This window comes from Callospermophilus lateralis, chromosome 1 (assembly GCF_048772815.1).
Source record: "Callospermophilus lateralis isolate mCalLat2 chromosome 1, mCalLat2.hap1, whole genome shotgun sequence".
NCBI lineage: Eukaryota > Metazoa > Chordata > Mammalia > Rodentia > Sciuridae > Callospermophilus > Callospermophilus lateralis.
The window spans coordinates 1,841,193-1,854,509 of NC_135305.1; the positions used below are offsets into that span (position 1 = coordinate 1,841,193).

At 44.3% G+C, this 13,317-nt stretch overlaps 1 protein-coding gene across 1 annotated transcript in view; it reads right to left on the reverse strand.

The window, feature by feature from the left end:
* Nucleotides 1-13,317, reverse strand: part of Ube3c (ubiquitin protein ligase E3C) — a 91,263-nt gene that overhangs the window by 61,258 nt on the left and 16,688 nt on the right. The window contains exons 3-6 of the mRNA XM_076873033.2: nucleotides 11,551-11,604; nucleotides 8,664-8,738; nucleotides 8,120-8,266; nucleotides 3,722-3,837 (exon numbers count right to left, since the gene is read on the reverse strand). Of these exons, the coding sequence (XP_076729148.1) occupies nucleotides 3,722-3,837; nucleotides 8,120-8,266; nucleotides 8,664-8,738; nucleotides 11,551-11,604 (392 nt within the window). The remainder of the gene's footprint in view (nucleotides 1-3,721; nucleotides 3,838-8,119; nucleotides 8,267-8,663; nucleotides 8,739-11,550; nucleotides 11,605-13,317) is intronic.

Below are 13,317 nucleotides of genomic sequence, written 5' to 3' on the forward strand. Positions count from 1 at the left end.
CAACTTGCCATACTCTTGTTCAGATGAGAGCAAGTGGACAGAATGCAAACACAGCAGGAGAAGCATCACAACCCACTGACTGGGCCAACAGGAGCTGTCTCCTGAGACTGGGGGAGGGCCTCTTTCTGAGAGCACGGCTTCTCCTGCAAAGGTGCCTGTGGGACCCCTGTGGCCCAGAGAGCACTTTCTGGCCCTGTGCCACTTACCCCTACTTTCCTTCTTATGAGGAGAAGAGTTACAGGCAGAAAGACAAGTTCTGCTGTCACGAAAATGAGTGTTATTTGAAAAAAGATTTAATGCCTTAAAAAAAACAAAACAAAACAAAAAAAACCACAACTTTATGGAGACATGATTTATCCACACTACTCTGCATCCATCTAAGGGGGCTGCACTTTGCACTGGACAGGCTGTACACACAGCCTCCAAAAGGTGCTTTCAGTGCCTCCAGAACACCCTCCCTCCAGCTTTTCTCTGTGGCTACAAATGAGGCTGCACTTCCTGCTATTCCCCATGGAAAGAGCCGCACCTCCCAGTGAGCTGGTCCTTGCACCCGCCACGCACTGGTCTACTGATGGGAAGAGCATGGTGGAGGACACTCACAGGATGGACACCTGTCTCCCGAGGGAAGCTGCTGTTAACACTCGGGGCACACCCGAGGGACTGGGCCTCACCTCTCTTGGTAATCCAGGGCTCAGAGAAGCTATACACTTAACTTTGAAAGAAACCACTGAACCTCTACAGATGCAATGCAGGTCCCCGCTGCTCTGCATCTGAACCCTGGTACTGCAGGCTGGCCTCGTGTGCATTTGTACGTCACTGAGACCTACCTCCCTGACCACCGATCATGGCATTTTCATGTGCGTATTAGCCAAGTGTCTGTTTTTAAAATGGGTTTGTCTGCCTCTTGACAATAAGGTAAACTGTCTTTTTCCCCTTTCCAAAGCCACACTCTGTGACTCTACAGCCATGCCCTGTCCTCTCCTGCTCAGAGGCACTGTCCCAGCATCTTTCCCTCTGTACCGTCAAGGTTCCCTCCTCAACAAACATGCTGCCGATGCTATTGCTCTCTATGAACTGCACACTGGACCCTGCACAGCCTTACTAACTCCACGGCCTCCCCGCACCAGCCCCACCCCAGCCCTTCACTGCTCTTCAGGCCAGCGGCACTATGAGGGGAGGCGAAGACTGCAGGCCAAAAGCAAGCCACAGGGCGTCCTGCCCAGCTCATCCCAGGGTGCTCCTCAACCCCAAGACAGAAGCGGACTCAACAGGAAACAGAGTTGAGCCCACGCCCCCACTCAGAGCTATACACAGCAAAGGCCTCGGTCACACACAGATACAAATGCCCTGAGATGAATGCTCGTTCCATCAGCTGCGATGTCACTGGTCCCCTCACTGAGGAAGGACACATTCATTGGAGAATCTGATTTCTTCTTGGGGAAACTGGTATCACCTGACAGTCTAGGCTCAGCCATCAACTCTGACCAGCAGCCTCCTACCTGGCTGGGTCCCCCTCCTCTCAAGCTTCCTATGGTGGGGCGTGCTCAGAGGCCTCTTTTTCTCTTCTAAACGGTCCACTCAGTCCTGTGCAGTTTTATAACTCCCTCACCTTCAAAACCGTCACAGCCTTCTAGTTGCTGAAATGGAGGCCTTGCATCCACCCAGGCTCTACTTAACTGAGCCCTAGTCTGTTTTGCCGGCACCGGGCTGGGTCACCCTTGGCAGTCGTCTCCTGGTGGTTTGCCTGTGCCCTCCCTCTGCTGCACTCACTCCAACAACAGCGGTGTTTCCGGCGAAGCGCACTGGAGGCTGGGGAGGGAGTGTTCAGGAGACAACACAGGTACTGTGTGGTCACCTACGTTATTTTTAAGAGAGGGAAAGCACATTGTGATGGTGACCCAACAGGCTGGGTGCCCATCCTGGGTGGAGGCGTGGGACTGCCAGAACTGCCAGACCAGACTCATGGCCTCCCGCATCACTTTCACCTGTCAATCATGACACTGTGGTCTGCAGGAGTGTCGGCAAGGCAGCGCTGAGAGGCGGCAGCGAGTGCTTAGTATGCCATTCTTTATCCTAATAAAAACCTTCAAGGAGACAGAATGAGTTACCTCACCTTGCTCAAGCTCCCGGCTCCTCTGTGCTCCAGCATACAGCCCACGTCCTCCAGAACACCCGAGACCCGCAGGCTCTGTGCTGGCTCCCGCCCCAGAGCAGGGACGTGCACGGCCCCTGCCACCTGGCCTCCAAGGCACCTTTCTACCAGACCGTCCTGAAAGGCCACCCCAAAGTTCTCAGCTCCTCTCCTCCTCCTTAGCCTCCCACAAACTCATTTATCTTTTTGTATAAAAACACTTCTATTACTTATTTAAAGATTAGTTAAAACCAAGAAGAGCAAAACCCCCAGCTCGCCACAGCGGTACCTTCAGTGCTGAACCCCTGCCTGCCACCTTGCGGGAACTCCGTCAGTCCTTTTTTGGGGCACCAGGGAATAAACCAGGGCACTGAACCACTGAGCCACATCCCCAGCCCCCATTTTCTTATTTGAGGCAGGATCTCACTAAGTGGCTAAGGGTCTAAGTTGCTGAGGCTGGCCTTGAACTTGCAATCCTCTTTCTTCAGCCTCCCAAACTGCAGTGCTAACAGGCATGTGCCACCATGCCCTCCTAAATTCTTTTTAATACAGGACTGACAGCCAATCCTAATGTTGTTCCCAGTAGAGACTGATGTAAAAAGAAATGTAAATAAGGTAAATATTCATTAGCTTTGAAAACTGATTTTTATTTTCAAAATAAATTTACTAATTTAAGTGGATAAGTAGCTACTTACAAGCTGAATGTTAGTATCACATGAAATTGACACAGAAAACCTGAATTTTTAGAATTTGTACCAGATGCCAATCTAGAGATACTAACAGCCCATGGTGACATCTGGAACATGAGTGTGTGAAGTATCTTCTGAGGCTGGAGGAGACCAAGAACGGGCCACGAAGAGAGCACTCCCATCATCTGGCCATGCAGTGGAGACGGAAGTCCCAGGAGGCAGGCCCCACCCCCCACCTCGTCAGTTTACAACTAACAGTGGATCCAGTGACTCCAATGCCAAGCAAGACAGTCACAGGGCAGTACCAAGTCCAGGTCCTCTGACCTTCAGCACTGTACTGACCCTGGGGTCCAGCCCAGGGCCCGTGCCCACTGAGCACATGCTACCACTGAGCCATACACTCAACCCATAAGTCACTCACTTTTACAGACAAGGAGACGAGTGATCTCGTAAATCAGTAGCTCTACTTCTTTCTCATTTTCCAGCTCTTCAAAGAGAAAAGGCAAGTCCACACCTTTGTCTGGTAATCCCCAAACCTACTGAGTTCATTCATAAATGACAGAGAGCCTGATGAAGCCCATTTCTCAAGAGGTGGCTTCCAAACTGAATGTGGTAGAAACCCTTACAGAAAGGAATCACCTCCCACCAGGAATCCTCTGAGTTGGCCAGTCCATTCACTGGCAACTCAAAGGCTTAGCACTTCACAAGATAATCCCAGGGAATCTTTGCAAGAAATACTATCTGGAAGATAGTTGTATCTGTGTTTTAACTTCTAAGTCTTACAGGCCAGAATTACCTAGAGCAATACATAGACTATTCCAAAGTCCTTCCATCCAAAATAAAATGAAAATCAAATTTAAGGTGCCCAGCACTGGTCAGGTTGCTGACAGGGACAGTTTACCTGCAACAGAGGCTCATGAGCCTCTTTATCTGAAATAAGCATGTCGGTCTCTCAGATCCGTCCAGTTGCTTGACAAACAGGGAGCTGTGTTTAATTAAGTTCTGATACAGCCATATCTAGAATAATAAAATACACAAAACGTGATTCTCAATCCATAAAATTTAAATGTTTGCCAATTTACATAGTAGCAATACACACTTAGACCTAATCAAAACCTGATAAGTAAGGTTCCTGAGTCTGGCTTTGCTTTTGGTACTTGCACTTTCCATCTTTAAATAATACATCCATGGTAAGGCTACATTAATAAAAATGTTACTTAAAAAAAGTGCACTTAAAGCTCATGTCCATGTCAAATCAGTTCATTTGCAAAAATCAGCAAGCATCATAGAAATACAAGAGAAATACAGCAGACCCTGAAGTTACAAGAGACAGTTGTTTCTTTTCTTTTCAAATATTTTTTTAGTTGTTAATAGACCTTTATTTTATGTATTTTTATGTGGTGCTGAGAATTGAACCCAGTGCTTCACACGTGCCAAGCAAGTTCACTACCACTGAGCCATGACCCAGTCACATATCTGTCTTTTTTACCTCTTTCCTTTGGCACATACCTGCATGTGTGCATGTGCAGTTGCCTCAACACCCTGGTTCTTCTGAATGCTTATGTTCCTTAGCAGAAGACAAGCATATGGCTCCATGCTTCCCAACAAAAGACCAGGTATATGATAGGAATGGAATGTGACTGGTGGATGACTTCAGCAGGGGAACTGGATTCTGTCCCTTGCACCCAGTTCGCACAAAGCTGCTATAAGTGATCTGAAAGCGCAACACTTAGGAAGGAATCCCCTCTACTTCCTCTATGATACTCTTGTGAAGTGAGCTATTCTATTTTTTCTATTCCTAAGATCCTTTTACAACCAGCTGGAATTAAAAGATGGCTTCCTAAATGTGGCTAGTTATGAATGTGTCACAAATAGTTTCTACTTTCACGTTAATGCTTCTTTGAAATAAAATGCAATAAGACACTATAAAGAACAGAAGAACACTATGCAAAACAAATTAGAGCCTGTCCCAAGTTGGAGGGAAATAACTGACCTGCTCTGCATCTGTGTGAGTTGACTACACATGTATAACCCTGAAGCACCAACAAGATCCAAATACTTCCCACATATCCCCACATAGTTCATCTTAAATTTTGCAATATCTATTAACAAGTTAAAATAAGATATACAGCAAGAGGCTGGGGTTGTAGCTCAGTGGAGTGCTCACATGCATGAGGCCCTGGGTTCGATCATCAACACCACATAAAAATAAACAAAGATACTGTCCATCTACAACTAAAAAAATATTTAAAAAAAATATACAGAAAGCATAACATCATAAAAATGACAGACGGACAATCATAGAAATTGTAGGAATCAGGTACCTCATCTGTTAATCAGCTAGTCATGTCTGACATTGAGGGGGTAAAAACACAAAACAAAACAACAACAACAAAAAAAACCCAAAGTGGGGCTGGGGTCATGGCTCAGTGGTAGAGCATTTGCCATGTGTGAGGCACTGGGTTCAACTCTCATGCACCCCATATAAAGATGAAAAAATGTCCACTGACAACTAAAAAAGAAAGAAAGAAAGAAAACCCCCCCCAAAGCAATAGTGATACTATACTATACTACACTTGACCACTTTCTAGAAAAGTTTTGTATGAATTTCACCATCTTGACAGACATACTGTTATTATCCAGAAAGTCACACCATGGCAAACTGAGTTGTTTGCATTTTGTTGTTTTTCATGTAGTAAAGGCAAATGGGCAAAGTTTTAAAAACCGTCTCCTCTGCATCCTATCTCAAGGGTCAACTGAGGCTCTCAGTGTGCGCACACACTGGGGGTTAAACTCAGGGACTTGCGTGCGGGGCAACACTACCAATGGGCTAGGTCCCCAGCTACTCAACTAAGGCTCTCCATCGTAAGGCTCTAAAGAAGTGAACAAAGGAGGCCCGAAGATGTGGAGGAGCCAGGAAAAGATGGTATAAAACGGAGGCAAAGCAAAGGCTTTCCCAGGATGATGTCAGGCCTGGAAAAGGTCCAGGGCAGGCAGAGCACACGACAGGCCTAGTGCTGGTGTCCTGGAGATGCACACCAGAAACACAGCACGCAACTTCTGTAGGTGGAGAAAGGCTGCACCAAGGGAATCAGAACCAAGCAACTGAGAAGCAGGTGAACTCTACACCAAAAAATGCATAATTACAGCACACTAACTCAACAGAACTATTTTAAGTCATGATTCTAAAAAAAAATAAATTGAGAGAGGAGGTGAGAATGAGGAGCCTATTTACTTATTAGCATCAAGTAGCTTTGAAGAACTATCAAAGGAGGCCCCACACTTGATCTTAGGAGTGGGAAATTAGGGAACTAAAAGGGACAGGGGACGTTTTCCTGATGGAAGCTCTTGCGTTTTTGTTAGCAAATTAAATAGAAAACACTCAAGTTTACTTTTACTGTATGAACCAGGTTTGGTGACACTGCACTCAGCATTATAGGATCTGCATATGAGCTACAGGTTTGTGCATACGTGCCTGAAGCCTGGTGCTAAGGTGCACATTTACTTCCAAGTTTTCTCTGGCTGCAGGTCTGTGCAGGCTCACATTTAGAAACCACATGGGGACTGCAGACTAGATCTTACACACACAAAGAAATAGTGCTCTGGAGAGACACTCAAGTCACATATAGCAGCTGGGTGTCTGCTCCTAGGTCAGCCCTGTCTGGAGAGTCAGACTGCCTGCCCTCAGTCCCCTCCCTTGTCTCACAAACTGCAGACAGGAAGGAAGCCTTTGAAAAGCTTGCTATTAGCAACATCTAAGGTGAATGAACTGCGGCTAGGCTGCTGTAGATGGGCTCCTGTCAGAGAGCTCCTTCCATGCCCAGTCCCACCTGCTCAGCTCAGGCAGCAGGGTGGGCTTCAGGCCAAGCTCTATCCGAGACCTCTGTAGCCGTCTATGTTTATTTCACATGGGGATCTTTCTAGCATGCACGGTTAGTGCAGAAAATGTTTTTTTCTGTACACTGCGGAGACACCTTTTACTATAACTTGGAATTTCTATTATAGACAAATAATAATTTGTTTGTTGGTTGGTACCAGGGATTGAACCTAGGGGTGCTCGGCCACTGAGCAAGGTCTCACTAAACTGGTGAGGCTAGCTTTGAACGTGCAATCCTCCTGCTCAGCCTCCTAAGTTGCCACGGTACACACATTACAGCTGCGCACCACCCTGCATGGCACAGACAAATAATAATCTCTAAGAGTAAACATACACTTGACTTAACAATCATATACAAATGTCTTTATATATGCTAGAAAATGAATGATTAAAATCTGCCCTCCCCTTTTTAAAAGATTATTCATCAATGGATTTATACGTATTTTCCACAATTAATGCACTCTGGTTCTCCTAACCACAGTAAAAGCCCATAAAATTTTTTAGAGAAATACATTTGTGTTTCAGATGTTTTAAAAAGAGAGAGTCCAGGGCTGAGGGTGTAGCTCAGTGGCACAGTGCTTGCCTGGATGTGGGAGGCCCTGGGTAAATAAATTAGAGACCATATATTCTGGAGGTTGCTTTTGTAAATACAGATGAACATGATGTGATAGAGAGATGATCACAGTGAGCTGAGGCAGAGATGTGGAGGGCTGTGTCTGAAGAGCTTTACTGCTGACTATGCAGTAGGTGGGGCACATTGGAGGGAGTCCACAGGATATATTTTTTTTTTTTAATTTTTTAATCGTAGTTGGACACAATACCTTTATTTTATTTATTTATATATGGTGCTGAGGATCGAACTGAGGGCCTTGCACATGCTAGGCGAGCACATTACCACTGAGCCATAATCCCAGCCCCTATACTTTTTTTAATATTTTAAATTTTCTATAACCAAAAAAAAATGAGAAGCCTATTAAGATGTATACTAGATTTTAAGAAGTAAAATACATCACCACAGGTGACCTACTAGAACTGGCTGAGGAAAGTCCATGAGGGCTCAGGTACCCTGGAGGGGATCTGGCTAGTTCTACCTTTTTTTTTTTTTTTTTTGTAGTACAGGGACTGAACTCAGGGGCACTTTACCACTGAGCCACATTTCCAGGCCTTTTAATTTATTTATTTACTTAAATACAGGGTCCTGCTAAGTTGCTGAGCTGGCTTTGAACTCGAGGTCCTCCTGCTCCAGCCTCCCAAGTTGCTAGGATTCCAGGCCTGAGTCACCAGATCCTGACAAGACCTGATTCTTGATCAGATACTCACCATGTACATGTTAAGGAAAACAAAACAAAACAAACAAACAAAAAAAACACAAAGCCCCAAAATACATACACCAAGACAAGCGAAAATATAGCAAACACTCACCAATCGTTTTGCATCTTCGCTTTGTTTGTAAAAAAACAAAAGCTGCCTTACCAGGAGGGTAAGATTGGGGGCACTAGTGATGGAGAAAGTGCCACCAGACTGTGCCGAGTGTGCGCAGCGATCGAACGCACTTCTCTGGAGGGAATACTGAAAGGAAGCAGCAGCACATAAGCATGAATTCAGAAGCAGAACTCTCCACACATAGGCAGATGTGCTCACAGGTTGGTGCCGAGTGGCTGTCAGAAGGCTGCGTAAAAGGTGCCACAAAGCATCAAGACCCTGGATGCCCACTACAAGTACCTTTATTCTATTGTGATTATTAGTTGTGGTTTGTATTTTACTATTTAAAAATCACCTAAAAATTCACTTGTCTATAAATCTTTGTATAAATATAATTAATACAACTATTTATTAAGAAAAAATACTACTACCATTAACTTTCAGGTAGAAAAAAATACATAAAAAATGATACTTATAATAAGGCCATATTTAAAATAAGCTCTTGCAGATCCTTCTAATATTTGTGTTTTACAAATAAACTTACTTGCTGTTTTCTGTCTCTGTAGCCTCGAATAAATGACTGAATAATTATTGCATTTTTTAATCTTCGCCTTTCTTCCTGAATAATGGAGGAAGAAAAGAGCAATTGGTCAGAATCAGTGAATCACATTAATTAGTAAACAGTTTTAAAAAATAAAAGCCATGTAATTCACACTATAACATTCATCCTTTTTTTTTTCCCAAATATTTTTTAGTTGTCAATGGACCTTCACTTTATTCTATGCAGTGCTGAGAATCGAACTTGGTGCCTCACACGAGGCTAGGCAAGCACTCTACCATTGAGCCCTGGCCCCAGCCCCCCATAACACCCATTCTTTATAGTCACCAACACTGCACACACTTCTAGATTATTCAGAACCATGCGGTCATCCCACTAACCTTAGAACAACTCACCTCCCAAGAAACCCTGTGCAGCAAAAACCCTGCCTCATCCTGGCTGCCACCACGGACACAACACATTTCCTGCCTTGCTGGAGTCTCCTGTCCCGTGCACTTTGCATCATGAAGCCATACAACACTTGCTGCTTGGGTCTGCCTTTTTGCACAGTTCATGAACACTGAACCATGTGTCAGTACTTCATTCCTTTTTATGGACAAGTAATATTCCACTGCATGGACATCACACTTTTTGTGCACCCCTTTATGTGTGGAGGGCCATTCAGGCTATTTCCACTTAAGGCCATTAAGAAGACTGCTGCTATGAACATTCATTCTAGGTTTCCTGTGGACACAACGTTTCATCTCTCTTGGGTATGCCCACTATGCACCAGAACCACGAGAGGACTTCACATCCCTTCTCAGGATGGCCTACAGGTGCGCACTGCTCCTCCTGTGCAGCTGCAGGGTCTGACGCTGCCCTGAGCGTGAGCAGCACGGAGCCCGAGGAGCCAGAGCTCAAACCCAGGCACCACCCTCCGGCCCGCACACCTGCAGACCCCAGCGCTCAGCCACTCCTGGGACTCCAACACCACAGAGTCCTGCTGGGCCAAAGGTGCCTGCGTCTCAGGTGCCTGACAGGCAGCTCCCAGTCCCAGCCTGCATTAGTTAAAGGTGACTGTGTCCCTCTCCTTACTCTCTGCCAAAAGCAAAAATAATGTTCTCTATACCCACAGAAGGTTCAATTATGAGAATTTAAACATTAAAAACCTAGGCTGGGAGGCTGGGGCTATAGCTCAGGGATTAAATGCTTGCCTAGCATGTGTGAGGCAGTGGGTTTGATTCTCAGCACCACATAAAAATAAATAAACAAAATAAAGGTCCTGTGTCCATTTACAATCAAGATGATGATGATGATGATGATGATGATAGAAACCTAGGCTGGGATGTGTTGCTCAGTGGTAGAGTGCTTGCCTAGCATGCACAAGGCCATGGGTTTGATCCTAGCATTGCCCCCTGCTCTAAATCAACTGGTTAAAAATCTAAACTGTGTTCAAGAACAACAAACGATGAGAATTGGAGAATATATAAAAGAATTTAAAAAATCTAGAACTGCAAAATGAAATTAAGAATTTAATGATAAATTTAACAATTAGACACTGTGAAAGAGATAATTTGTGAATCAGAAGTTAGGTCAGAAGAAAATATCCAAAATGAAGAACAGATGTGTGCAAGAATAAACATACAGAACAGCATATAGGAAACATACACAAAGATGGATCCTGTTTCCAGCCTGCGCCCAAGAAGAAGAAGAGTAAGAATGGGATCAAGTACTGACAGAAGAAATAATGGTGGGGCATCTCCGCAGACAGATGGAGAATGCCAGCAACAAACAGATGACTTTCTGGGTCGAGCAGGGATTCTGAACTACTAGAGACACCTGATATTTTTGGAGACATTTTTTTTGGTTGTTCCAATTTTGAGGAGGAAGTGCTGCTGGCATCTGATGGGTCAAGGCCAGATATCCTTCAATGCACAGGACAGTCCCTGCCACAATTGATATCTGATCAAAACCAACAGCGATATGAGTAAAAGTCTCTGCACTGCTGTTGCTTTAAGTGGGAATGTTCTCCCTCTAGCTTCCCAAAGGCAGCTGCTGCTTCATCCTCAGGTTCTACCCTCTCCACACTCCTCAGAGAGCCCTTCCCTAAGCTCCCGTCTCCCACAGATCCCCAGTTACTGGCTGTGATACACCACCTTGCAGCTAAGTACTACCTGCGGCCTTGGCCAGTGCCTGCCGATACCCACTGGGGCAGGAGCTCGTCTCACCTACCACCTGTACACCCAGTAAGAAGAGTAGTGCCTGACCCACATGCTCTTGGTAGATATCTGTGAGATGCTCAAACAAGTTGCTAAAATAACAAGAAACCACTTAGAGAAGTAGGTCCTAAGATACCACAGCTGCTGATTAACCAGCAGTATTTTAGGAAATTATCTTCAGAAAGATGCAAGATACACCCTCAGCTGCTTTCTGTTTTTACCCTCTTCATAAGTAGCTAAGATACATGCTTAGGATGAGTTTTTCTCCCTTAACTTGAAGAAACTCAGCACTGTACACTAACTTCTTCCTAGATCTTCTGGAAACCTTCATAAGCAACAAAGCCAATTAAAACCCCACATTCCACTTCCAGTGGACTTGGCCTTGTTATAGATAGACACAATGCCTTTATTTTTATGTGGTGCTGAGGATCGAATCCAGTGCCTCACACATATTAGGCAAGCGCTCCACCACTGAGCTACAACCCCAGCCCCTGGACTTGGAGGCCTTTTTTGGCCCATCTTTTCCTACAGTGATTCCAGAATAAATGTTGTACTTTAAAGTCCAACACACCCAAAAGTGTTATACTAAGTCCCCCAACCTACAACAGATGCAACAGACAGGCTATTTCAAATGCTGCAGGAAAACACCCATCTGTGAAGAACATCACCATTACCTCTCTTTTCCTTCTTTCTTCCTGAGTGCGATGTAAAAGAGAAGCCTTTTCTTCCTGAATCCAAAAAGAGAGAAAAGGAGGTTATAATTTAAAAGGAGAAAACACTCTCATATAACGATCATAGAATATTTTCACCCAAAAGTGATTCCAGGGTAGGGCTGGGATTGTGGCTCAGTGGCAGAGCGCTTGCCTTGCATGTATGAGGTACTGGGTTCAATCCTCAGCACCACATAAAAATAAATAAAATAAAAGTATTGTGTCCATCTACAACTGAAAAAAAAAAGTGATTCTAAACATCAAATTATCTGACTGGATCAGATGGCCAGTGAGAGGCACAGATGCTACATGGTACTTTGGAGACCAGAGACTACACTAAAGCCAGCATTTCAGCAGCTTCCTAAGTGTAAGACCTGATGTATGCCGATGTTCTGGTTGTGACATCATGCTGCAGTTCTGCAAGCTGACACACCCCGGGGCCTGGACATGAGAACAGGGCATCTCCACACTGCTCCTAACAGTTACAGGTGGGTCTACAAGGATCTCCATGAAAACCTCAATGAAAAGTCAACTTCTTTACTGTCAGTAAATAAAAAAGAAAAATTTCACCCTACGTAAAACTAAATTGTGGGGCAGGGACTGTAGTTCAAGGGCAGAACACTCGCCTAGCACGTGTGAGGCACCGAGTTCAAGCCTTAGCACCACATAAAAATGAAACAAATAAAGCATGCTGTCCAGGTACAACTACCAAAAAAAATTTTTTTTTAAAATATAAAGTTAAATCTCTTACAAGGTATACCTATCAGAACAATGTCAGAGTAAGTAAGCCAAGTTAAAATAATATATTGCTATGTGAACACACGATACACAGAATCCAGTTTCCTTGCTACAGGTCCAGATGCAAAATAAATAGAAAATGGTTTTAAGCTTATTTTAAAATATTTACCAGTGTACTAAACATTACTCTTTAAATTGACTTTTAAAACTTTTTAGACAGAAAAGTCATAAAAATTAGTATCAGCTCCCTTATCCCTTACATGTTCTATCTACTTTCCCACATGACCAAATGTAATCATCTACAGGAAACTAAAGCTGGTGCCACGTGCCAGTACGGTGGGTGGCTCCTGGTGGAGTACTCCTGGAATCCCAGCCACTCGGGAGACCAAGACAGAAGGATCCCAAATTCAAAGCCAGTTGGGGCAACCTAGTAATCCCTTGTGTCAAAATTTAAAAATAAATTTAAAAAAGGGCTGGGGCTGTAGCTCAGTGGCAGAGTTCTTGCCTATCATGTGGATTTGATCCTTAGCAACATATACAAAACAATAATAATGATAACAATATAAAAAGAGCTGGGGGTGTAGCTCAGAGGTGCAGCCCCCCCTTCAGTTCCCAGTAGTATCCCCACCCCCACAAAAAAAACAAAACCACAAAAAACAAAACAAAGCAAAAACTGGCACAATGTTACCAATTGCCATTTACTTGATAAGAAACACAGTTGATTTTCCACTAGTACTAGAACCCTGCTAAGAGCCTCATGAAGGCAGGACACCACCTTCTGCCCAGATGCACTTGGTTAGTTCTTAATCTTCAGTTTTTTCTCATCTTTAATTTTAACAGTTCCTCTTTGTCTTTCATGTCCTGAAGCTGCACTCAGTCTGAGTTTTTTCAACATTCTTTCATGATCACAGGACCTTATAAAAATACTAGTATTAGATTTTGATCCACAGAAGAGTGTGTGTGTGTGTGTGTGTGTGTGTGTCTCCATGACTC